General features: G+C 37.1%; 1 protein-coding gene across 2 annotated transcripts in view; it reads left to right on the top strand.

Annotated features, from left to right (window-relative positions):
* The window catches only part of LOC117373554 (forkhead box protein J3-like), a 73,213-nt gene extending 49,663 nt beyond the window's left edge, over nt 1-23,550 (top strand). The window contains exons 9-14 of one of the 2 annotated variants that reach the window (XM_055222897.1): nt 7,736-7,922; nt 10,950-11,144; nt 15,590-15,691; nt 18,422-18,703; nt 19,738-19,836; nt 20,717-23,550. In XM_055222897.1, the coding sequence (XP_055078872.1) occupies nt 7,736-7,922; nt 10,950-11,144; nt 15,590-15,691; nt 18,422-18,703; nt 19,738-19,836; nt 20,717-20,838 (987 nt within the window). In that variant the 3' untranslated portion in view covers nt 20,839-23,550. The remainder of the gene's footprint in view (nt 1-7,735; nt 7,923-10,949; nt 11,145-15,589; nt 15,692-18,421; nt 18,704-19,737; nt 19,837-20,716) is intronic. The other variant, XM_033969609.2, reaches the window with a different exon arrangement.
* The last annotated feature ends 653 nt before the right edge of the window (nt 23,551-24,203 follow it).

Below are 24,203 nucleotides of genomic sequence, written 5' to 3'. Positions count from 1 at the left end.
ATTTAAACCTTTGTGGTTGTAGAGACTACTATGCCCTTTTCTGAAACCCAGTTGATAAGTCTTCAAAATGGAGCATTTATTAAAAATAAATTGTAACCTAATTTGCAAGTAGCTTTTCTAAAACCTTTACAGGACAAGGTAATTTAGATATTGGCAGGAAATGATTTACAGTTTTAGCTGTCCCAACTTTATGTTAAGCAAAACATGTGTTTTCCATAATTCTGGTGTAACTGACATTTGAATTGATAAATTAAAAATATGTACCATAATAGAGGTTAACTTAAATATGAGAAAGCTAGTAATAGTTCTGGCTCAAGGTCATCAGCTCCTATGGACTTCTTTGGGTCTATGGAGCCGAGTGCATTTAAGACCAACATAATCAAGATCAGAAGGGTCAACCTTATTATCCAAAACATGCAGAGATAAAATACTTATATTAAAAGCCTCACATATTTTGTCTTTAGAATATATTCTGTAAAATAAACCAATAAAATCCAGAACTTTGTCAGATTTCCGTGACTCTCTATCAGTGTAGACATGAAGTAAGATGTTTTTGACTTTCTAACTGTTGATAAAGATCCCAATAAGAGCCCAATCCGAATCTGACCTAATTGTGTGCATTTTTCCAGGCATCATTTCTTTCTCTAATTAAACTTGCAATCTGTCAGTTGCACCAAGGATTGTTACAGATTTTCATTCAAATGTTTCTTTTAGGTTCATGTCAGTCTTCATTAGATGCATTAATTAAAAAAAAAATTAGGTGGATGGTCAGGGAATGCTGATGTTAACCTTCAAATACATCCAATTGGACAGAGGTTGCTAAAATCCAGTGGGGAAACACCATTTACCTTATAATTATGGGGTTTGTTTGTTAAGATTATATCAATGACTGCACCTTTATTCAAATTTCTAGGGTCAGGTTTAGTCAAAATAGAAATTAGTTCTGTGAGATTCAGGCCCTTGCATAGGTCTTTCAAAGTCATTTTCCAGTTTAGAAAGCATCATAAATAGATCATTAAGAACATTTTTGGGTGCTGAAGGTGTACAATAAATATCATCAATAGCCATTTTTTTAATCATGGTCATTTACATAACTAACAGACTGAGACAGATATTCAAACATTTAGACTTGGTTTATCACCTTTAAGTGATCTTAAAGGTGATAAACAGGCAATACATCACCTCCTCCACCTCCTTTAACTTGCCTATCACAAAGAAAAACTTAATTTTCAGTATTAATTTCCGTATTGCTTATTTTATTCGATAGCCAGGATTCAGGAAATATAAATACATCGGGATCTGTTTGATTTGCCCAGACTTTAATGTAATTTAATTTAGATGCGATACTACGTACATTCGTATGTATAATTCCCAGTCCCTTTCTTGTCTTAAAGATTTGTATATCAAATAGACCTAGATCTTTAGGGATACTAGGCCTTTTTTGAGATTGACTGATTTGATGCCTGGGCCTAGGTTTATTAGTAATATTGATATCAGATATTATTGAAATCTGCACATTCATTAGTTGTAATGTGGAATTTAAGCCATTGGGTCATGTGAGACACTGTTTATGTTATGCGCAAGGAGTCACTCAATATTAGGTTCAGACTCCATCATTAGTTTGATATCGTCACTCAGTTTTTTCCCAGTCCTAGATAAATGAATAGCATCATGGGCAAATAGATATTCCTCTGTCAGAATCCACAAGAATGATCGACAAAAGGAATTCCAAGAGCACTGCAATAACCCTTCAACCAGACGTGAAGTTAGCGGATCCAAGTAAATTTCATGTCACCGAAACTGCGAGATGGAATCACAGTGTCCGTACGATTGGACAGTATATCTGCAAGCTCCAGGGTGGCATTCAGATGGCTGCATGGCATACCATAGATTAACCAATGAGGAGCCGGGAGAGGTCTTATTCAGTGAAGGATGTCATTTCTTTACCAACTGAGGCCAAGCTGACTAATGATTAATCACATGTTGCGGCAGGGACTTCTTACCCGCTTTTCCACATTTTGTAGTATCTTTATGGACATGGAAATTACTCCAATTTTGTTATTGTAATGCAGTAAGTGCTGCTGTGATGTCCTGCGAGGATCTAAGAGGGAATGGTAACTCCTCGTGACTTGATAGACGTGGAAACGCGTTCAGGTCACAAATGTTAAGCCTATTTGACAGCTCCAGTGGTTGCCTCTGATGAGGACTTGTATGATGATGTGAGCATTTTTTCTTTTGTTTATTATTTGTAACTAGGGATCTGATGATATTAAAATTTACAACCAAAATAATCGCGATTAGTGATATTGTCACGATAATTATTAAACCAAGGTTTGCAATTTTTAAAAAGTCTCTAAACCATCAATTACCATACAATTTGCTGGTGTCTGAGCAATCACCTTCATCACCTTCAATCATAGTTTTTTTGCTGCAAGGGAAATTAACAATGAATGAATAATAAGTGTCAATTATATAACTCTTGACTATAAAAAACACATGAACCAACCTGAGAAAGCCCCCAGAAAAAGGATATGATAAAGGATATGCTGAATTGCAGCCATCAGCTGTGCAAAATGCTCTTTAGCTAGTGCTAACCTAGAGAAAGCAAAGTCGATACAGACACGTACCATTATTCATACAAATCCAAACTAACACAAACTACATTCAGTAGTTTAATTTACATGGTATGTTACTTATGATGGATATTGTCGGCTCAAGTTTGTCAAACAATGGAGGATGGTTGTCTCTTAAATGTCCATGTCCACCAACACTTACACATGCTACTATTACTCTCCTCCATAAGAAGGACAAGGATCCTACATTATGTGGTTCTTATAGACCCTTATCATTGTTAAATGCAGATGTAAAAGTATTGCCAAAGGTAATTGCTTCCCGGTTGGAGAATGTACTTCCCTCGATTATTTCCAATGAGCAAAATGGTTTTATAAAGGGGCGTCAATTATTTTTTAATATTCGCACCCTTCTGAATATAATTTATTCTAAACATTCATCTGATTCCAGAATTGACTCCAGAATTGGTTATTTCTCTTGATGCGGAGAAAGCTTTTGATAGGGTGGAGTGGGAGTACCTGTTTGCAGTTTTGTCAAAATTCAGATTTGGTAATAGATTTGTTTCTTGGATTCGCCTCCTTTATTCCTCTCCTAAAGCTAGCATTCATACAAATGATATTTTCTCAGACTATTTTAGTCTTAGTCGTGGAACGCGTCAAGGCTGCCCCCTGTCGCCTTTACTCTTCGCTATTGCAATTGAGACATTGTCCATCACTTTACGCTCTTCCTCTCAATTTAGGGGGATTGCTCGTAATGGGATTGATTACAAACTGTCGTTATATGCAGACGATTTGCTCTTATATTTATCTAATCCTGCTATTTCTATCCCTACAGTTTTGAACATTCTGAATAATTTCAGCTCTTTTCTGGGTATAAATTGAACTTGGAGAAAAGTGTATGCTTCCCGATAAACCTCCCTGCTTGTAATCTCCAACAGTCCGAGTTACCTTTTAAACTGAGCCCCACAGGGCTCAGGTATTTAGGGGTAAATGTGACCCGCTCGTTTCATACTTTGGCATCTGCCAATTTTACACCTCTTATTTCAAAAATTAATTCTGACTTTGAAAGATGGCGCAGTCTCCCCCTTACCCTGATTGGTAGGATTAACATTGTTAAAATGAATATTTTGCCTAGATTTCTTTTCTTATTCCAGTCGATTCCTCTTTTTCTGCCAAAACATTTTTTTGAATTATTAGACAAGATTATTGGTGTTTTTATTTTTAGGATGGGAAACCACCTAGAGTCCGAAAATCATTGTTGCAAAGATGTAAATTGAGCGGAGGTCTTGCATTGCCCAATTTTCAGTCATATTACTGGGCAGCTCATATCCACAAACTTTACTATTGGTTGAAATCACCAGACTCCCCTTGGTGCAAGTTGGAACTTCTGTCTTGTAGAGGATCATCTATTTCAGCTCAAATTTTTTCTTCAATACCCACAAAACCGTCATCATACACTGATAATCTGGTGGTTCTTAACATGCTTAAAATGTGGTACCAGTTTAGACGGCGATTTAGATTTATATCTGCCTCTTCCCAAGGCCCGTTAACCAACAACCAGTTATTCCCTCCATCTATCTCTGACTCATTTTTAAAAATTTGGTACAACAGTGGTATTAAGCAAATCAAGGACTTATATACAGCTGGAGTGTTTGATAGTTTTGCTACTCTCTCCTCCAAGTTTAACCTACCTCGTACTCATTTGTTTCATTCCTTTCAGGTCCATAATTTTGTTAGTAAGTGTTTTCCTCATTTCCGCTCCGTACCTCCTACAGAATCCTGGGAAAAATTGCTGTCATATAATCCCCATCAGAAAGGGCTGATATCTAAGATGTATAACTTCACTTTGTCATTAAGTGACAATTCAACCATTAAAATTAAAGATGCATGGGAAAAGGAGTTGGGAATATTGCTGAGTGAGGATCTCTGGGAGGATGCCATTGATAGAATACAATCTACTACTACCTGTGCTCGTCTGTGTCTTATCCAATTCAAAGTTGTACATAGGGTGCACTTTTCTAAATCAAGACTCTCTGAAATGTACCCAGAAATTGAAGACAAATGTGTTAAGTGTAATGGTTCCCCTTGTCACCTTAGCCATATGTTTTTCTCTGTCCTAATCTTCACTGTTATTGGTCTAGTTACTTCACCACTATGTCTGCTATTCTTGGTGTAAACCTGCAACTTTGTCCTCTTGTTGCCATATTTGGGATCACCGACTCATCGCTTGCATTGACTTCCACACAGAGGGGCATTATAGCGTTTACGTCTCTAATTGCGAGACGCTTATTTTTACTACATTGGACATCGCCTAAAGGCCCTTCTTTCTCTCTATGGCTCAGAGATATGATGCATTTTCTGAAACTTGAAAAAAATTAAATACACATTAAGAGGACACACAGACAGATTTTTCCAGGTGTGGCAATGCTTTATCTCATATTTCACAAATTTGCAGGTGTTGTCGATATGAATGTGTGCCGGTACCTGGCTCTTGTGATGTCTGTAGTATTTGTGAATACTTAATTGGTGGTATGCGTTTTATATGTTGGGCTGAGATGGGGTGGGAGGGGGATGTTCATTAACAAAAACAAAAAACAGGGACAACTAGATGTTATTCCAATGTAATTTGTTTTCTTTATTGATGTTCCTAATAAAAACATTTGAAAAAAAAAAAAAAAAAAGTCCATGTAATTTGCTCCTGTTTTCCCTCGGAGCTGCAACTTTTTTTTGGCAGGCTCTGCAGATTGATGGCTCAATGCCCTGTTGGTCTTTTTTTCTAAAGCCATAATAATGCCACATGTCAGACTTCACCTTCTTGAGTGGAGGTGGATAAATGTGTGGCATCATCTGGATGCAGATCCACTGCTGCTCACTAGCCATGAGCCCTAGAGTTTCATTGCTATGACAAAAGCCCCCTTTGTGGGCAAACACCAGAATTAACATCTAAACATTCTATTGAAACCAGAGTCATGAGGCAGTCTGGTGCTGTAAAGGCGATTATAATCATGTGCAATGATCACGATTATTGAAAAATGTCACAAATAATTAATTTCGGACCTATTTGATTGTGATTAGTGATATTATCGTATATCATCCCATCCCTATTTGTAACTAGGGGTCAGTTGAGCAAGGGAGTAGAAGCCGGACCCATTTGTTTAGCTACACCATAATAACCACATGTATCATGTCGAGCACAGGTAGAAGTTGGCTGACTGCATCCCACACCAGCAAAATTTACACCGGGAACAGCTATGGTCGCATCAAATTCATTCATCGTGCCGATGGACATGGACTTGGATTTTCCAACTGTCACCACCGAGTTAAGGAGCTGCTCACAAGACTGGCTCTGGGTTTGAGTCACTAAGGAGATGCGGTTCTCTAGTTCTGTCATTCTCGTTTCCAAGAGTAGACAGCTGTCACAATGCGTCAAGCTGGCGAGTGACACCATACTGCAAAGGAAGTTAAACTCCATCAGTAAAACAAATCGGTTTATGAACTTTACATGGCTGTGAAGAACCCAGAAAAGGAGCCCACTGCGCTGGGATTAAGGGTGTGAATCTTTAAGTCCCTGGCCTTTTTATTGGATTTCAATAATTTGGGTTCTGGTTTGATAAAAAATATATATATTCTTGACTCTACAATTCTGGAGCTATTTTTCATTTTATTTATTTACCACATTTCAAGTTCCTTGTTGTAACGATCTTTTATGTAAACTGGATATATCCATATAAAATTGAATTGTTCTTAGATCAGGTAAGAATAAGAAAGAAAGTACCTGAAATTATATTTAGTTGTTTTATTAGATCATAATTCAATAGCACACAGGCTTATTCCCAGTTCACTGACGAAGAGAAATGGTTCTAAACTCCGCAATGTCAGGTGAATTTTAAGGAGGGCATTTTACCATGATGGAAACAATGTTATTAGCGATTTTTGAGTAATTTAGAATCGTTAACATGTTGAATCGCGAACCAAATTTTTGAGAGTTTTTGGCATTATTCACTAGATGAAAAATGGGGGGGTTGGAAGAAAAATGTGTAAAAAAAAATGAAGGAAAGAATAATATTCTAATAAGAAAACAATGGGTTTTTTTTTATATACTAACCTATATATTTTTGGAAAGCACATGTGCATTCCTACATCACCGTGAGGGTCCCTGGTCACTGATGGGCACTTCACTTCTCTTTGCACGGCCTTACGATACTAATATGATCTCTGGTGCTCAATCCTAATAATGATGCTCAAAGTCGCTTGGTGGTAGTAAGGTACTGCACAGCTGCTCTGGGGCAGACTGACGGAAATGAGGTTGCCAATACTCATAATATTGCTGGTACTTTATGGTCAGTGAGATCTAGTCTGTGCGTGGATATCCTGTCAGTAAAAGTGTCTGATGTTTGGACGTTGTGATCACAGTAAATTGCTGTGTTTTCTGGGAGAGGAATGTGACAGAGACGAGATGATTGAGGCTGCAGGGAGACGGCTCTCGCTATATGACAAATCCAAAGTACTTTATTCGCCTTTCTAAGTTTCCATTTCAGATGGCTATTTTTAGATAGTCACCGATTCTTGATGGCAAGATGCTTTATAGCTAATATGAATGAAATCAGCTGACACAAAATAGTGCTTGGGTACTGGGAGCTCAGTTGTCGTTTACCCACTAACAATGGGTAACAAAATTATTATCTGAAAATTGTTAGAAAATATAATGAGTTAAAAGAACTTCCAAAGGACCATGTTTTTGGCAGCTTGTCTTTCTGCAATGATGGCTCATAATGAGTTATATTGACAAGTTACAAGTTACTTTTTGAAGAAATTGTACTTCTGTGAGTAGTTTTGTTACACCAAAACTACTCATGATAATAACGCATTAGTCTTATTCAGCACTTTTCCAGACACTCAAAGCTGTTTTATAATAACGTGCATTATTCACTCCATACTTGATGGTGGTAAACTGCTATTACAGCCATAGCTGTATTATAAAAATCCTTGTTTAGTCTTCAGATTTAGCTCCTCTTTTTGTCACAACCTTATGTTGTTTGTGAAATGATACTTCAACACTATAGTATTTTTAATACTTGATACTCCTGATCTTGGGAGTGAACCAACACATTTATTATCTTGAAAAGCACTAAACCTCCTTCTCTCTGTCTCTCTCTGTCCCACAGGTGAGCAGCCACTCGGACCCCCCTCAGCCCCCTCCCCCTGTGCCCCAGTCCCAGTACGGTATCCCTGGTCTGCCTGTCCCAGACGCGGCCAGGGACAAGGCGCTCTGCTTCTCTGATTTTGAGGACCTCAGCGCCTCTTTCCGCAGCCTCTACAAGTGTGTGTTTGAGCAATCCTTCTCTCAACAAGGTGAGCCCTCAACTATCCTCACACACTTCTTGGTTATTAGATGTAGCAGTGTGACAGTTCTGATGTGATTTGTAGCATGATGACTTATGTAAATGAGTGGGACCCGAGTGTTTTATATTTTGGCAGGGCTGGGGTGTGGGGGTGTTCATGTTGATACTTTACAACAACTTAAATAACAAAAACATGGCTGAATTCAATCTAACTAACTAGGTATTTCTTTTTGTGATTTGCAACAAAATAATTATGCTGTAAATTCATTAATATCTTGATAACATGATAATAACACAATAACGTGATTATGAGGGATGCTAAACTAATGGGTATTTTAGATGTCGCCCAGTCAAACAATCAAACAGATTTTTTTTTTTTTCTAATGCCTTTTTGACCAAAGAAGGTTGAAATATGGTGAGTGAGGGATGCTAGATGAGAAAATGCTTTAAAGAAAAATTAGATTTTTTTTCTCATTATTTATTGACATTTAGATTTAATAATTCCACAATACCATGTCTCTGTAATAGTCCAGATGTCACAATGATAATGACACAATAGTAACACATTAGCAACTTACTTGTAATAATAATAGTAGTAATAATAATCATAAGTTTTACGGGTTTCTTTTATGTTTGAAGGAAAGATATTTCAGCTTGGACTTTGTGAGGCTCTAGTTGATTTTAGTTCCCAAAACAAACAAAAGGACGCCCGTTTGAGCTGCTGCTGTGACCATGTGCTCCATATATAAACAAGAAAACATGTGTCACGCAGGCACATTTCGCTAACAGCCCAATGTAGATGGACTTTATACAGGACTGTCTGTGTCTGCCTCTCTCTGCTAACCTTTTGTTCATCGTCTGTATTCACAATACACAGTAGTTGCTTTGAGCTTGTGTCACTCAGAATCCGTCTCCTGTTAAAGGAGCTGCCACAGTGCTGCGGGCCCGCCCCTTTTCCTGTGTTGCATAAAGCATGAAATCCACAGATAGAATATGGCTTATCTGAAGTATATTGTTAATAATTAGAAAAATCACCAAATAAAACAGCATTTACAAAACGAATTAATGTAGACCTGTATGAAACATTATCAGGACATAGGCATTAATATATATTGAGCCTATGAGCAGACTACAATATTTTTAAGGCTTTATATGTATTGTATGGCCTGCTTTAGTCACATTTACACTCATAAACTAAAACAAACAAATAACTAAAAAGTTTTACATTTCAAAAATCTGTTTAATTTAAAATGTATTATAGGCTTCACTTTATCAGTTATCGATCACATACTTGGTCAAATTATCAGTTCTCAGTATCGGTTGAAAATTCGATTATTGTCCATCACAAGCATCTAGTGATGTAATGTGAGAATGCAAGGCCAGTCTAATTACAGATGGTAGCTTTAAAGCCTTAAAGAGAAACAGCCCACTTGATCACCTCAGGGAAAAGTCTCAACACGTACCTTATTTCACAGTTTTTTCTTTACCACAAATGAGAAGGGATCAAGGATGCAACAAATATCCTAAGAGGCAGGGTTCTACTTTTCAATGTAATAATAGTTTAGTTAACCCTTACAAACTGAATGTAGGCACAGCAAAGCATTCCCACTTTGGCTGTTCACCTGTCTCCACTGACATGTATGTGACAGCAACATATGCCCCCACACTATCAGCCTGCACGCACATAATTAACTGTCAAACTTAAGCTCTGAATTAAACGCAGCCTGATTCTGTTGTCATAGCGCTAAAACCTGCACTCACCTTCACAATACCCCAACTCATTCTCCATTGTCTTTGAATAAACAATAAACTATCGGCTGTTCCGCATATCTGCTCTTTACGGCTCGCTCAGTCAATTAAGAAGATGAAGGGAGAAAAAAAAACTTGCATTGGGGTCTGAGGTTTTGATAGGAGCTAATTAGATTGGGTTGAAACTTTGTGAAGCATCACGCTAATTGCTTTCAGGTCAGCAGGCGCCCTCCCACCAGGACTCCCCCCTCCTCCTTGGGCTTGGTGGTAGTTCCTGCTTGTTCGTACATCCCCGCCACACAAACACACAAAGGTGGATGCGGTCAGTTGAACTGCAGCTACTGACACAAGGCCCTCTTCAATTTGTGGTGTGGGGGAGGAGGAGGAAAATGCAACATGCAAATTGTTGATAGAGAATCTGGTTTGAATGGGTGGGTATAAATGTAACAATACCCAATTAAAAATGCTATGGTAGTGCTCTGTAGTAGTCAAATGGTTGAAAAGCTACAGCACACACATACCGCTATGTGGAGTTGACGAATGTCTTCACCACTCTTCACCCCATTCATGCTATACCGTTCAGTCAAATCTTCTTCAAAGCCTTTAAAAAGTGATGGTATTTTAAACAGTTGGCAGAGGTCCAAACTTATTTCTCACTTTCCTAATGCATTCCTAGCATTCTAATTCTTCACTGCAAAGAGTATATATAGTTTTACAACTTTCAGGGGCCAGAGCAGAGTTTTGCTGTCATGGTAAAGCTACAAACAACCAGCATGCTAACAGCGCTACTTTCTGATTCACAGGCAATAAAAACATTTTTATTTTCTTCATTCATTTATAATTTATTGCAATACTGATGAGAGACTAAGGCGATTGTAAAAATGTTGTATTGCTGTACCAGTACTTCTTAAACTTTTCACACCAAGTTCCACCTAAGATAATATCTGGTTTTCTGAGTAAGACCAGTTCTAAACCCGGATTATATCAGACCTAAATTATGGTTAAACATGGTCTATGATGGGACTAAACAATATATAAGGTAGATATAAATAAGGACTAATCCAAAAAAGCCAAAAATACTAATAGATCGGTCTCTAAATAAAACTGCGCAGGGCTCCATGTACCACTAAAGGCAGCCCATGTACCACCACTAGTACATGTACCACAGCTTGAGAAAACAATTGCAATAACTGTGCTAATGCCAAATACAATACACTTTTGTCATATTTCAGATACATCATGGTCTACGTAGTTCTTTCTATTTTTACCATGCTGTTATGTCCTTCAGGTTTGATGGGTCTCCCCTCAGACTCAGGCCCTCAATCCAGGACATCCTGCTCATACCAGCCCTCCCCTCTCCAGATAACCACTGTCCCACCCTCCCATCACCATCAGCAGCACCTCCAGCCTCATCCACAACACCCACAGCACCCACAGCCGCTGTCCCATCAGAGTCACAGCACACAGCCCTGCTCCAGCACAGGTAAGAGGCATAGCATTATATATTCATGTCATATGTGAAGGTGAAGTATGAGCTACCAGATTTTTTTGTTTAATCCAGAAGCGCATTGAGGGAGATGATTGCTGAATACAATTGTATGAAATTATGAGATATATTGGGTCTCCATTTATTCTGTTTTGTCAGAAGTGTTATTGACTATTGAGGTGTACAAAAAAAAAAAAAATTAAAAATTTAACTGCACAATGTAGCTTTTCCGGTTGTCCGCCATCTGATTCCTTTGCCTAGAAAGTATTAAAGTATGGTATTTGAATTCCATCTCCATCTCCGGACAAATAAGTAGAGCCACCCGGATGCAAGTTTTTGTACAAGGTATTTTTTGGTAATTAAATCACTTGTTTTTGAATAAATCAAAGATTGGTACGTTTGATGCCATATTTTAAAAAAATAACATCTCCTTGGACACAAGCAGGTGCTGGCTGCGCTGTCAGAAAAGTTACATAGTGCACTTTTAAGAAGAAAAATAAGTGTTGACGAAGTACAGATAGGACTCTGTGGTGCACTGGAAATAGCATTCACCCCTGAACAAACATTTTCATTTTTTCATGACTTTTACATAGCACTCAATTTTCCAAAACTCCAAATGAATGACTATAATCATGATTTTGAATTTTAAGCCCAAAAATAAAATTACACATAACAGAAAAACACCTTCACATCTTACGACAATTCATAACATAACAAGAGACAACAGACAACTGTTTTGAGTCAAGAGGAGGATATTCTTTATAATAACTTTCAGCAACTTAGAATTTGCTATTCTTTTTGTCAGATAGGAGGGTGTGTTTACCTGGTTTGCATGTTTTGGCTACTTCCTGTAGCCTTTGTTAGAAGTGTCTTGTGTTGTAGTGACATGTCTTGTAGGCTGCTTTACTTGGTTTTGCCAGACAGTAGTTGAAGCTGACGCCTTCTCCAGGACCGCATCTCCTGTGTGTGATAAGGTGTACGCTCCCTCATCACGACTTATGCTCCTTGGATCTTGTTTGCGGGGAAGAATTGCTAATTCTAAGTTTAAAACTGAAGACAGAATAAACCTTTGCCAAAGATTGAAAGAAAGTTATGGACAAGGCTTGCCCAGAGAACAGAACAGCAACATGTGAAGTTGGCAAGCTGAAACCATCTCTGATTCCAGAAATGAAGGACTCATCCTGAGGAGTTTATACATCAAGAACCCAATAAAGATCAAGAATGCTGAGGACATTTTGAAAAATGCACAGATGGCCCTGGTAAAAGAGAGGATACGGTGCATAACGGACAATATTACTCAAATTAATGGAGACCTAGATGCAAAAAGGCATTTATTCAAATGGACTCATCACCCACAAACCGCAATAGGCAAAGACATGATAATTTTGAACTACAATATGAGAGACGAGAGTGGAGGCACATCTAAAAACCTGAGTAGCTAATCTCCAAAACCTGCAAGAAGACAGCTAATCATGCAGCGAATCCAGATAACCTGTCACAAAGCAATCTCACACAACTGTTTTAGTGAAAAGGACTCAACTATGCTATAACACCACATAAAATATCGTATGAAGATTTCATTCTACCTGTAGAACTTCAGAATGTCAGTCCATACACAATCAGCGAAAGAAGGCAGAATTACACAATGAAGTAGCAGGCATATTAAAAAAACACACATTTACCACCCAGCAATATCACAAAGGGGGAGAAAAGAACCATAAACACTCAATCTTAAGAACAAGACATCATCATACTACCAGCAGATAAGGGCTGCACCACAGATGTTATGGATAGGGACAGTTACAAGAACAAAATTTTACATCATGGCAATATCTACCTGCTGTAAAAGAAAAATTCAATTCTGTCAACATTTAGCTGCTTACCCAAGTGGCTTTTTTAGTTAAGTACCAGAACTGAAGAAGCCAAATTGAATTTTCAGATATTTTTCTTTTACTATGAATCATACCTGGACGACGGGATTACACAGACAGTAACTACGTGTTCACAAAAGCCCTGGGTGAAGCCACAATTCAACATCGTTCATAATAGACTCACTCCAGAAAAGAACCAAACTCACACCTGATACAGTATAATGACCCTACTTGGATTTGTAGCCACATTCACTTACTTTCAATACCAAGTAACCATATATAGACAGAAAGAAGGATTTGCCATGGGAGACCCACTGTCAGTAATCATGAGTGTATTTTTCTTGGAAGACCTGGAACAACAAGCCATCACCACAGCACCTATAGACTGCAGGATGGAGGAACCTGTTACACACAACAGCTCAGAGACCACCTGAACACCATGAACCACACAAAGCATCAAATTCACACACAAGGAGGAACAAAACAAATAGCATTTTTGGACATTAAAACGCACCAAAATGACGATGGAAGCATAAAAATAAAAATATACCACCAACCCACACAAACTGACCACTACCTACTATAGACACCTGAACACACAACAGAACACAAATTGTCTATTGTCAGAACACTGTACAACCGGGCCACGATCATCACAGACACTTAACACAAGAGGAGACACATATACACAATGCACTGATCAACTGACAGTATCCACAATGGGCAATAGAAAAAGGTAAAAGACAACCATAAAATACAGAGAAAAACACAAAAAGGACCTGCAAAAAACAAAAAACCTGCAACAGTCACACCACCATACATCAGGGGGGTTACAGAAAGCATGCAAACAGCCATGAGGAAATACAACATCAAAAGACCGACCAAACCACACACAAAACTCATAAAGTTATTAGCAAAACCAAAGAATACATCCATAACACAAATGCGACTTAATATGTGAGATGCCATGTCTATCATGCAACAATACATATGTAGGGGAAACAGGAAGACCATAGAACACGGAAAAAAGCTTTGAAAAAGAGTGTATAAAACAAACGGGCAGCAGACAAACAAGAGTAATGAAAGTCTGAAATCAACCATATCTGACCATTTCAAGAGACAAAACCGCATCATGGACTGGAAACAATACCATGTCCATCTGTGCTGAAATCAACAAATACCACTACTGGATCAGAGGCCATCAAGATCCACAAGCAAGGTCCAAGGAGCATAAATCGTGACGAGGGAGCTTACACCTTATCACACACGCGTAAGCTTCTGCTATCTGACAAAAACCAAGTAAAGCAGACTGCAAGACAAGTCACTGCACCATGACGTGATGCTTCTGAGGAAGGCTACAGGAAGTACCAAAACACGCAAAGCAGATAAACAAATGCTCCTGTCTGACAAAAAGCTCTAATTTTAAGTTTATAACTGAAGACAGAATGAACCTTTACTAAAGATACAAATTTCAGTTCACATTCCACATTTTGTTTATTGTGGTATTGACAGTCAGCATCATATTTCCTTCATAGCGTTGAACAGATAAGATCTCCTCTATCCTCTCCCCTCTCTTCCTCCCTGGGCATCCCGTCTTATGAGGCAGCACTGGTCTAATACACCTCGGATCCTCCATAGCTCCACCAAACCTTTCCCACCTCATATTCCCAGGGACTAAGCAAGCGCGTTTTATTTAGTTTAGCATTCCCCACAACCAATACATGGATATACTAAATCCCTCTGTGGCTTTAGGTTCCATTGTTTGTTTGTGCATGAAGGAAAGGTGAAGGCAAGCATGCATTTCCTTTTGATTTGAGACTGGGATTTTACAGTAAAGTCAAGTTCCTCCCCCTAGTGGCAGGTTGCTAAAGTAATCACAATTTATTTGACAGCAGTTTTGGGCATATTCGAATTAAATATTTTAGGATAGGGATGAAGGATGGCTTGACAGGACGCTTGGATATTTTATTAGTCACACAAATCTTCTTTCCAGTTTTTATAGGATATGTTTAATATGTGAAAATAAATTAGTCATCTGTGCAAATTATGACGGACCGTGAAATAAGTGAAATAAGATACGCTTCATCTTGCTTATACAGACTGCAGAATAAATTAAGATAGTTAAGTGTCATATTGTGTAATTTATTTTTAAATTATATGGCGTTAAAGCAGATTATATGAGTTAAATCAAATTTTACCAGCCAGAAGACGATGAAGATGATAATTTTTACAACAAAGTGCTGTAGCTAGAATTAGTAATGTCAAGATTAATCAGTGTTGGAATCTAACTATAGATGTTTAAAGGGAAATTGAATGAGCATTAAAGCTAACGACACAACCTTCTCTAGGCCATGCATAACAGAAAAAAATGTTTGAATAAAAAACCTGGCCTGATAATATTGGTATTAGATATGTGTGTATGAAAGTGAATACAGAATAATATTTTTTCCATGATTTTTTCAGATATAAACAGCACACTGAAATAGAAATAAATATTACAAAGCTAGCTAGACTTTAAATGATAGTAGCTAAAGCACTCATGTGACCTGTTCCTTTCCTGTGCTGATCCAGGGCTCTCCTCAGACTGGTATCCAAACCTGGACTGGCTTAAAGAGAGCTGCCGCATCGCCACCAGCTACAACTGGGCTGATGTGGACCTGTCGCCTTTTCAAGGTAACACCAAGCAAATGTGTGAGAAATATTAGCACTATTAGCATTAGGCACCTTGGGTTAAAACAAAATCTGCTAACTTTGCACAACTGTTTCTGAGTTTCGTACACATGAATTTAGTTATTTATCCATCTGTTTTTTTATTTTATTTATATAGATCCTTATTAGTTGTTATCACATTAGTCTTGCTGGGGTCCATTACATTACATAATAAACAATGACAAAATTCCAATAATATACATACAAGATTGAAAAAGCACAATGCAACATGAGAAACAGTACAGCAGTATAGTACTTTCAATAAAACAGCTATAAAATAGATAGATATGACTTTTACTGTCCCAAAGGGAAATTTGTTTTCACAGACGCCATGACATATGTTGACATTTCACACCAAAATACTCTTCTGACTAAAAGAACATAGTGTCTCAGTTTTTTTTTCTTAAAATAATTTTCAAAGCATCTAATATTGTTTGAACATTTTAGCAAATCAGGACAGGCAAGCCTTTGGTTCAATTTCTGGAACCCGTGAAGCAGCTTTTTGTATTGTCATGTTTTCCCTGTTTTAAATTGGCTTTTCTGCTTAGACCTAAAACATGTACTATAGGCAAAACCTGACTGAAAGTTCTGTTGCAAAGAACTATGGGTGAAATTTGAGCATGTATCAATACTAAAAAAGTGACATTCACAGGACAGACACGAACATTTCCTGAAAAGCTTTAGAACAATCTTGAGCTGTATCAGAGCAAGTATAAAACCACATGGAACCTGTCTCTACTACTGAGGAATTACACAGATAGTAATATAAAAGAAAGTACTATGGTTTAATGTTGAAAATGGCATTCTATTGTCTAAATAAAGAGTGTATTTAATTCATGTGGTATCGGTATAGATTATCAAGTCTATGCCTTAGTATCGAAATCGAGTTGAGAAATTTTAGTAGTGACAACGCTAACAATATTCAATTAGGACTTCTACAGCACACCTTAACCTTACAAAAATAGCATTAATACTTGTTTGGTTGTGGCTGATGTGGCCAGCACAGTGCCTCTCCTTGCTTCCTCTCTGGCCCTTGAGGCTCCATATTACAGCCCTCAGTATAGTAATGGTTCTGGCCTAATAAAAGTCATTATGCAGCATCACACACATCTCCCCTGTCTGCCTCCCTCTCTCCCAAACGTATGATGTGAATAATCCAATTAGGCCTGGCTCACTAACAGCCTGTTATCACGGCCGCTGCACAAAGCCACACGACAGGGGCTGCTTTCAAATGCTCCGTTTGGTCCTTCCTCTCTCCTCGTCTCCTAGTCTCCTCTCTCCTCGTTTCCTTCCCGCAGCGCTTGACCTCCCAAACACGAGACGCCATCCCTCACTCCGCCTGGCACGTCTCCAAGCAGCAGGCCAAACGTAGCTCAAAGAAAAGTGTCTGTGGAAATATCCCTCCAGAAAAATAAACTGGTCTTCTTTTGTGTGAATGGAGAGGAGTGAAAGGGTGTTGCATTCAGGGAGTTGTCAGAAATGTGGAAATATTCAGTGCTTTGTGGCTCCTAATGTAACTGCAAGCTGCAGGTGTTTTTGAAGGTCAGTTCAGATGTCTGCTTAAAGTCTACATAAAATGTCAGTCTAGTATAAAGCATATTATATTCCAATACAATTAGTTTAGCTTGGAAGTAAGTAAGTAGCTAGTAAAAAATGTTAATTTGTCATTTACTCTTTAAAGGCCCTGTTCCTTATTATTATTTTTTTACTACTTACTACTATTTTCTAATCTATGTTGTAATGTTTCATCATCAAAAGCATACTTGGTGTTTTGGTTCATTCACACATGTACAAATCTTGTCTATTTAGAGTTCTTCTTTCAAACAGAAAACACTCTGTTCCACCTCTGGATGTCATGTGGTAATACAGGAAGTGCTCCAGCGTGTTTTGAACCCCATACACGTTTACTAAAGCGTTTAGTGTTTTGCGCTTTGGGGATATATGAATGAAACTCCAGGTATGTTTTTTGGAGAGGTTACGTTTTAACATGGCTAAAAGAGTCGCGTACTATAGGACCTTTAAACTGAAGCAAAATGAAAAGGTGACAGGTTAGATTACTCATTTCATTAAAGCATAGTTAACATCATATTTTTTAAAGAAAAATCTTACTTAGTTTATTCTAGTTTTGAGTTTGGTGAAGTTTATAGTTTTACTTCTGTCCTGGTTGGACACAGGCAGCAAATATGACATATGTATAACTGTTACCTAGCAACCGTAATGTTAACAAGGGCCAAAAATGTCTAAATCACATCACAGTTATTATTAGACTAATTTATTTTTTAAATCAATGTTCAATTTGTCAGAAAAATGCCTTCCTTGTGCGTAAATTGTCTCTGCATTTTGGATGGTGTTTTTGCTGTTGATGACACAGGTACAGATATTCTGTGTTAGAAGCTGGTGCTACTTCCTATGTATTTTTTACTTTTCTTCTCAACTTTTTCCCACAAACTGACACTTAACTGATGTAAAACTATGATAAATTTTAGTTCAGGTACTATCCCAGCAAACTAACCAAGTAATAATACATTTTTTTAAAAAGCATGAAAATCTGTCATATTCACTTTAACTAGGCTTGGATTATTTTCCTTGGATTATAAACAGCATTTTATTCTCAATCTAATACCAACCTATACTAGAACTATGCAATATTGATCCTTTATGCCCGTAACCTGCCTGTCTCCCCCACTACCCCAGGTCTAAAGGAGAGCATGCGTCAGGCCGAGCTGAATAACTGGACTTTAGATGCAGCACAGATGGCCGACTTATGTTCGTCCATAAACCAGTTCTTCGCAGCGACCGGAGTGATCCCTCCGCAGAGCGGCTCCCACCCTCCTCACACTCCTCACCCATCTCACCCGTCTCACCCATCTCAGAGTGGAGCGTCTCAGGCACAGCAGCAGCACAGCGGGGGAGGCATGCACCAGAAGAGCAGCCAGCACAACCAGCATGGACAACACAACCAACACATCAGCACAGGTGTGTTCGAGCACTTAAGAACATTATTTAGCTGTTAACCCTGACACCACTGTTTGATGCTAAATAATAGAACTAGGGATGGTACAAGAGCTCATGCCACATGAGCTGGTAGTGTGTGTTCTCACTGGTGTGAGTGTGTGTGAATGGGTGAGTGGTTCCTTGATGTAAAGTGCTTTGAGTCCCTAGAAGGTATAAAAGCACTATATAAATGTGACCTTTTAAAATGTATTTTTTTTTTATATTATTAATGATGTCAAAATCTAGTTTTGTCTTGTTCTAGTGGACACAATCTCATGTCTTGTCTCTTCTTGTGGAAATTATGTGTCATCTCATCCCACCTCTAATTAGAATTCTTACTTTGGGTTAACATGGAAAAATATCTAATTTTAAAGTAATGATGGCATTTCCCTTAATCTGACATTTTGATATAATGAAATTTCAATTAGTGAATTGGTCCATGATCTTACTATGTCATGCCATATTTGATTGACTCTCATTTTTGCTGATCAGCTGATTAACTATCAACTCAAACAAAAAATTTATGTCTAGATTATTGCAATGCCATAAAAATTCCATTTTGTAAATGAGCACATGAGTTGGTAGATAAATAACAAAAAATATTGCAGTTGTTTTGGACATGTCATCCTTTAATCTATGATTTTTCGGGCATATTTCTGATGGATATATATATGTGTGTGTGTGTATATATGTATATATGTGTATATGTGTATGTATATATATATATATATATATATATATATATATATAATGTATACATTATATATATATATATAATGTATACATTATATATACATTATATATATATATATATATATATATATATATATATATATAATGTATACATTATATATATATATAATGTATACATTTGTATACGTATACATTGATATTGATGACGCTCTCGAGTCTAAAACAGTTTCTCTATCTCTGTGTGCTCCTGATATGAGACACTGTGCAATGTGTGAGCGGCAGCACTGAGTCACTGACCTCTTGTCTGTTGTGTATTTCCACAGGGAGTTTGTACATGGACTCCAGACAGAACATGTCTCTGATGGGGCCCCCTGGATACTCCCACCTGCCCCCCATCAACAGCACCGCCCCCAGTCTGACAGGTGAACGCCACATCCCGGCCTGTCTGTCTGCCGGACAAGCTGTTGCACCAAAAATAAACACTGTAATATAGAAAAAAATTAAGTGTATGTACATAAGTAACTCGACATGATTAACCTGTATCAGTATGTGATAAGATGCACAATATATGAGTTTATTATCAGAATCAGAATCAGGATCAGAATCCTTTTATTGCCATTGTTTGTGAACACAGTTCACAAACTAGGAACTTATTTTGGTGATAAAGTGCAACATAAAACATAAAAACACACTGAATAAATACAAATAAGGGCATGCACGAAGTAAAAAAAAAAAAAAGATGCTTAAAAATCAAATAAAATACTTAAAGGTAGAAAATATATACAACAGCAGCATCAGAACAATACTGCAAACATGACTTATAACTTAAATACATATACAGTGCACACATTGGGAAAATCTTTTTTCACAAAAAATTCAAATAAAATGTGCTAGGCCTATGCAGAGTTCACATGTTCTCACTGTGTCTGGATCTGTCCTAAGTCTCTGGTTTGTCCCAACATACAATAAAACTACTCAGCACCCAGCCCAGTACTTCAGGTCCTGAATTGTCTCTCCCACTAAATATAGATCAATATAGAACATGTATGTTTTCAATATAATACAGAGAAAGTGTTTTTTTTTAAATCTACCATTAGTCATTAGTGTAAGATTAAAATGATTTTGAAACAGGACAAAACTGGCTTAAACTTGAAAAAGGAGAGTGTACTAAAGTATACAGTAAATATAATTGACTCTAAATTAAGAAAATATAAGCTTGAGCATAATAATGTGGTGTGCTTCTGTACCACAGTTTGGTATACCACTGGATAAACCCATCCTGTTGTTCCTCTCCCTCCCCAGGCCACCACAGTCAGCTGACCCAGCCACAGCCTCACTCTCTGGGCCCCGGACACTTCCAGGTGAGACGCATGCTCACCACTGATGACATCCAGGACGATTTCGACTGGGACTCTATTGTCTAAACAACACACAACTTTAACAAAAACATGGCAAATACTGAAGAATTGTTCAAGCTACATGTGATTCCGGGGACCTGTTCCTACCACATGGATACTGAAGACAATCCGTGTGAAACAATGGGATTTCAGTTTGAAGACAATCATTTTGGAGAGAATACAAACTCGAAGTGTAAAAATATTGTCCAAAGCGCTATGGATTGTGGATGTTGCGTCGCCGTTGACAACAGGGTTAACCTCCGCCAAGGTGTTGTCTAAACATATGTGAAGTTCTCATGCTCTTTTCAGACCCCTAAAAGTATTTTTGCAGAAGGAATGCCTGAGCAGGTTAAAGTGCCATCTAAAGTTCACCATTAAGGGATCCAAGAAATCTTTACAACCTGATGTTTTCTTTTGCTGTCCTGTTTTCAGGATCTTAGTCTCTATATTGCAATGGTACAGTTTTCTTAATACACATCCAGGATTCACCCCAATACAGTTTTTTATACTTTAACTGATAATATTGCAAATAATATGAAACATTCCGTTTTAGTTATTTTAACACAGACAAACAAACTAGAATTGAACCCCAATGCAAAATGGATAAAAGTCGTACTGCAAATGAAATTGAGATGATAAATTATTATTATGATTATTATTATTATTATACATTTTTTTATATAAACAGGGCATAGCTGCAAAAATGCTAAAACTTGCATTGCTCTATTCTATTGACAAGGTTAATTTGAGCAAACCCAACAGGACCACCTGAACACTTATTTCACCTGTACTCATTTTCTCCCCTACAAAGCCTAGACTAGTGAATGGCTCCACCTACTGAACCATAAAGGTACTGCAGTGGTTCCTCTAATATTTTTGTTTTCTGTCGATGTTCAAGGTCACATTGGAGCCTAATCACAAGCTGCTTCAGTTGTTTGTTTATCACATCCATATTTTCAATAATCTGGCACAACTCTAAACTACATATTTGTTAGTCTAATTGTAATCATAGTTACAACAAGTAATTGTTCATAGTTACACACATTTTTGTGTTTGAGCTGGTTGTCTATAACAAAACCATCTTTCATGAGAGGATTTCCAATATAGTTTTATGATATATTTCAATCTGTAAATAAAACAAATGAAACTAATTTCACTTTTACTTAAAATCTTGACTAACGTCCAACTAATTGAACAAATCTATTAATTTTATATATTCAAACAGTATTTATTCAAAATCATGAAAGTGTAGAAGAGTGTAGAAAGGCATAATTTATTCCTAATACTCCTGTGAACTCACTCAATGTCTTCATTGTCCATAATCACAAATCACGAATAATTGACTAAACAAGTACCGGTAGATTGTTATAGACGATTTAAATTATTACATTTTTGTGAATCCGGATTACTCTTTGACTTCTGTACTATTGCATTATAAGGCCTTCATTTATCCTTCAGTAATAATCTATATTTTAACATTAGTCCAGCCATATTCATACTACAACACTGTGTTTACAAGTATTTTTACGGTGCTGTTTAAGACTTTTATGTCAGTCATTTCAGTCCCTCATTTATAAGCTAACAGATACAGAATATTATGGAATAAGCTTCTCAGTCACATTTAGATCACACTTTATGATATTTTAAATTAGTTTTTGGGTTGCTACCGGCTGCAGTGGGATCTGTATGTCCTCGTTTGGATAAAAGAAAAGCAATTTTTGCACAGTTCATTAGCAAAAAGAAAAAAAATGGGCGCTTAACTTCATGTTTCTAAGGACTTTAAGCAAAATGGCGTTGGAAATGTTCTAAGACTTTTTACTGTGACTTTTACTTTAACTCGTGCAGTGTGTATAGTCCTATCTGGTTTCATTTAGCACACAATTCTAAAAAATACCCACGTGGATCTTTGTATTAAACGGGTACAAATTGAAGGTGCTTGTTGGGACAGTAAAGTGCATATGACAGGTTTTCATGTTTTTCAAATGGGTTTGGTGGGATAGCACATGTGGTAAATATTTATCATAGCTTTACACCATTTAAGAGGCAGCTTGTGAAAAAAAAAAATAATACAGGACGTAGTGCTGAGTTGTAAAACCTATATCATCAACATACAATACTGAAATCCCTGGATAATTTACACACAAGGAAGGCTTTTTTTTTTTTTTTTTGGCAGTTTAAACCTTCATTTAACAAAATAAAGTTGTTGTCATTTATTTTTATTAGTCTAATCATAACTACTGTGCAATTTAGATAAGTCTTGGTCCTTGTTATCATGGTTGCTTAGGTAACAGTTATGGTCAAACCAGGAAGTAAAATTATAAACTTCACAGAAATGTTTAAACTAGAAAAGAGTTGGCAAGATTTTTTCTAAAGTCTTAAATATAATGTTTTAGTATGTTTTTGTGAAAATTAAAGTCATCTAACCTGTCATATGCACTTTAATAATAATAATTAAAAAAAATAATCATGGTATTGCCGTTCAATGCTGTCCACCAATGAGCAGCAACAGTACGTATATATCTTGTATGTCAGTGCGTGTTGTCCATGTAAATAAGTATGTGCTCCTCTGTTGCCATTGAAAAAGCCCATGCAGGAGAAAGTATTTTGTTATTGGGAGCGTGTACATACATACTTCAGTGGATTGTAAATAGGCAGTGTGTGTCCTGAGTATTCTGTGTTTGGAGGTAAATGTCTGTTCAGTGTTTTCAGTATTAAAATGTCATGGAGCATTTTTACTGCAAAAAAAGTCTAATTCAATTGTCTTTATTTACAAGCTGTGGGATTCAATTGTTTAAGTAAGAATAATAGATTAATGTGAAATTATGTTGTATTTATATTTATAGATCTTGTATCGTATTTTTGTCTTTTAATGTGTATGCTTTTTAGGTTAATATTTAGCATAGTAATGTATTTTGCGATTGTGATTTGTACCCCTTCCACTTGCCTTACACATCGAGGCTGAAGAAGATAATACGGGTGATGTTTGGTCAAGGTTTGAACAGTAGACTCTCTATTTGGTAGATTAATGCATAACCCTGTGCAACACTTTCTACTTATTTAACAGTGCACTATGTAACACACCTTCTTGTCTCAATGGAAATGTTATTGCTTTGCCTGAAATGTTTAACAGTACGGCACTAAATATATCTATCTTGTATTTATAAATTGTAGGTGTTTGTAACTTAACACCTAAAATATGCATTATTTCTGTGAGTCGGTTCACCTCACCACATATCTGATGTGTAACTCAGCCTGCCTAGATAGAGAGGTTTAATGCCACACTGGGAACATTTAAGTTAAAGCAATCTCCATGGAGAGAAGAAGGTGATGAACCTGTTTTTCCACCACTATGTAGTGCAACTTCAACTGTTGAAACACATTTTTACACAAAA

The sequence above is a fragment of the Periophthalmus magnuspinnatus genome, chromosome 7, assembly GCF_009829125.3.
Source record: "Periophthalmus magnuspinnatus isolate fPerMag1 chromosome 7, fPerMag1.2.pri, whole genome shotgun sequence".
NCBI classification, from domain to species: domain Eukaryota; kingdom Metazoa; phylum Chordata; class Actinopteri; order Gobiiformes; family Gobiidae; genus Periophthalmus; species Periophthalmus magnuspinnatus.
Note: the sequence above shows the minus strand (reverse complement) of the source record. Positions and strands in the feature narration are given on the sequence as shown.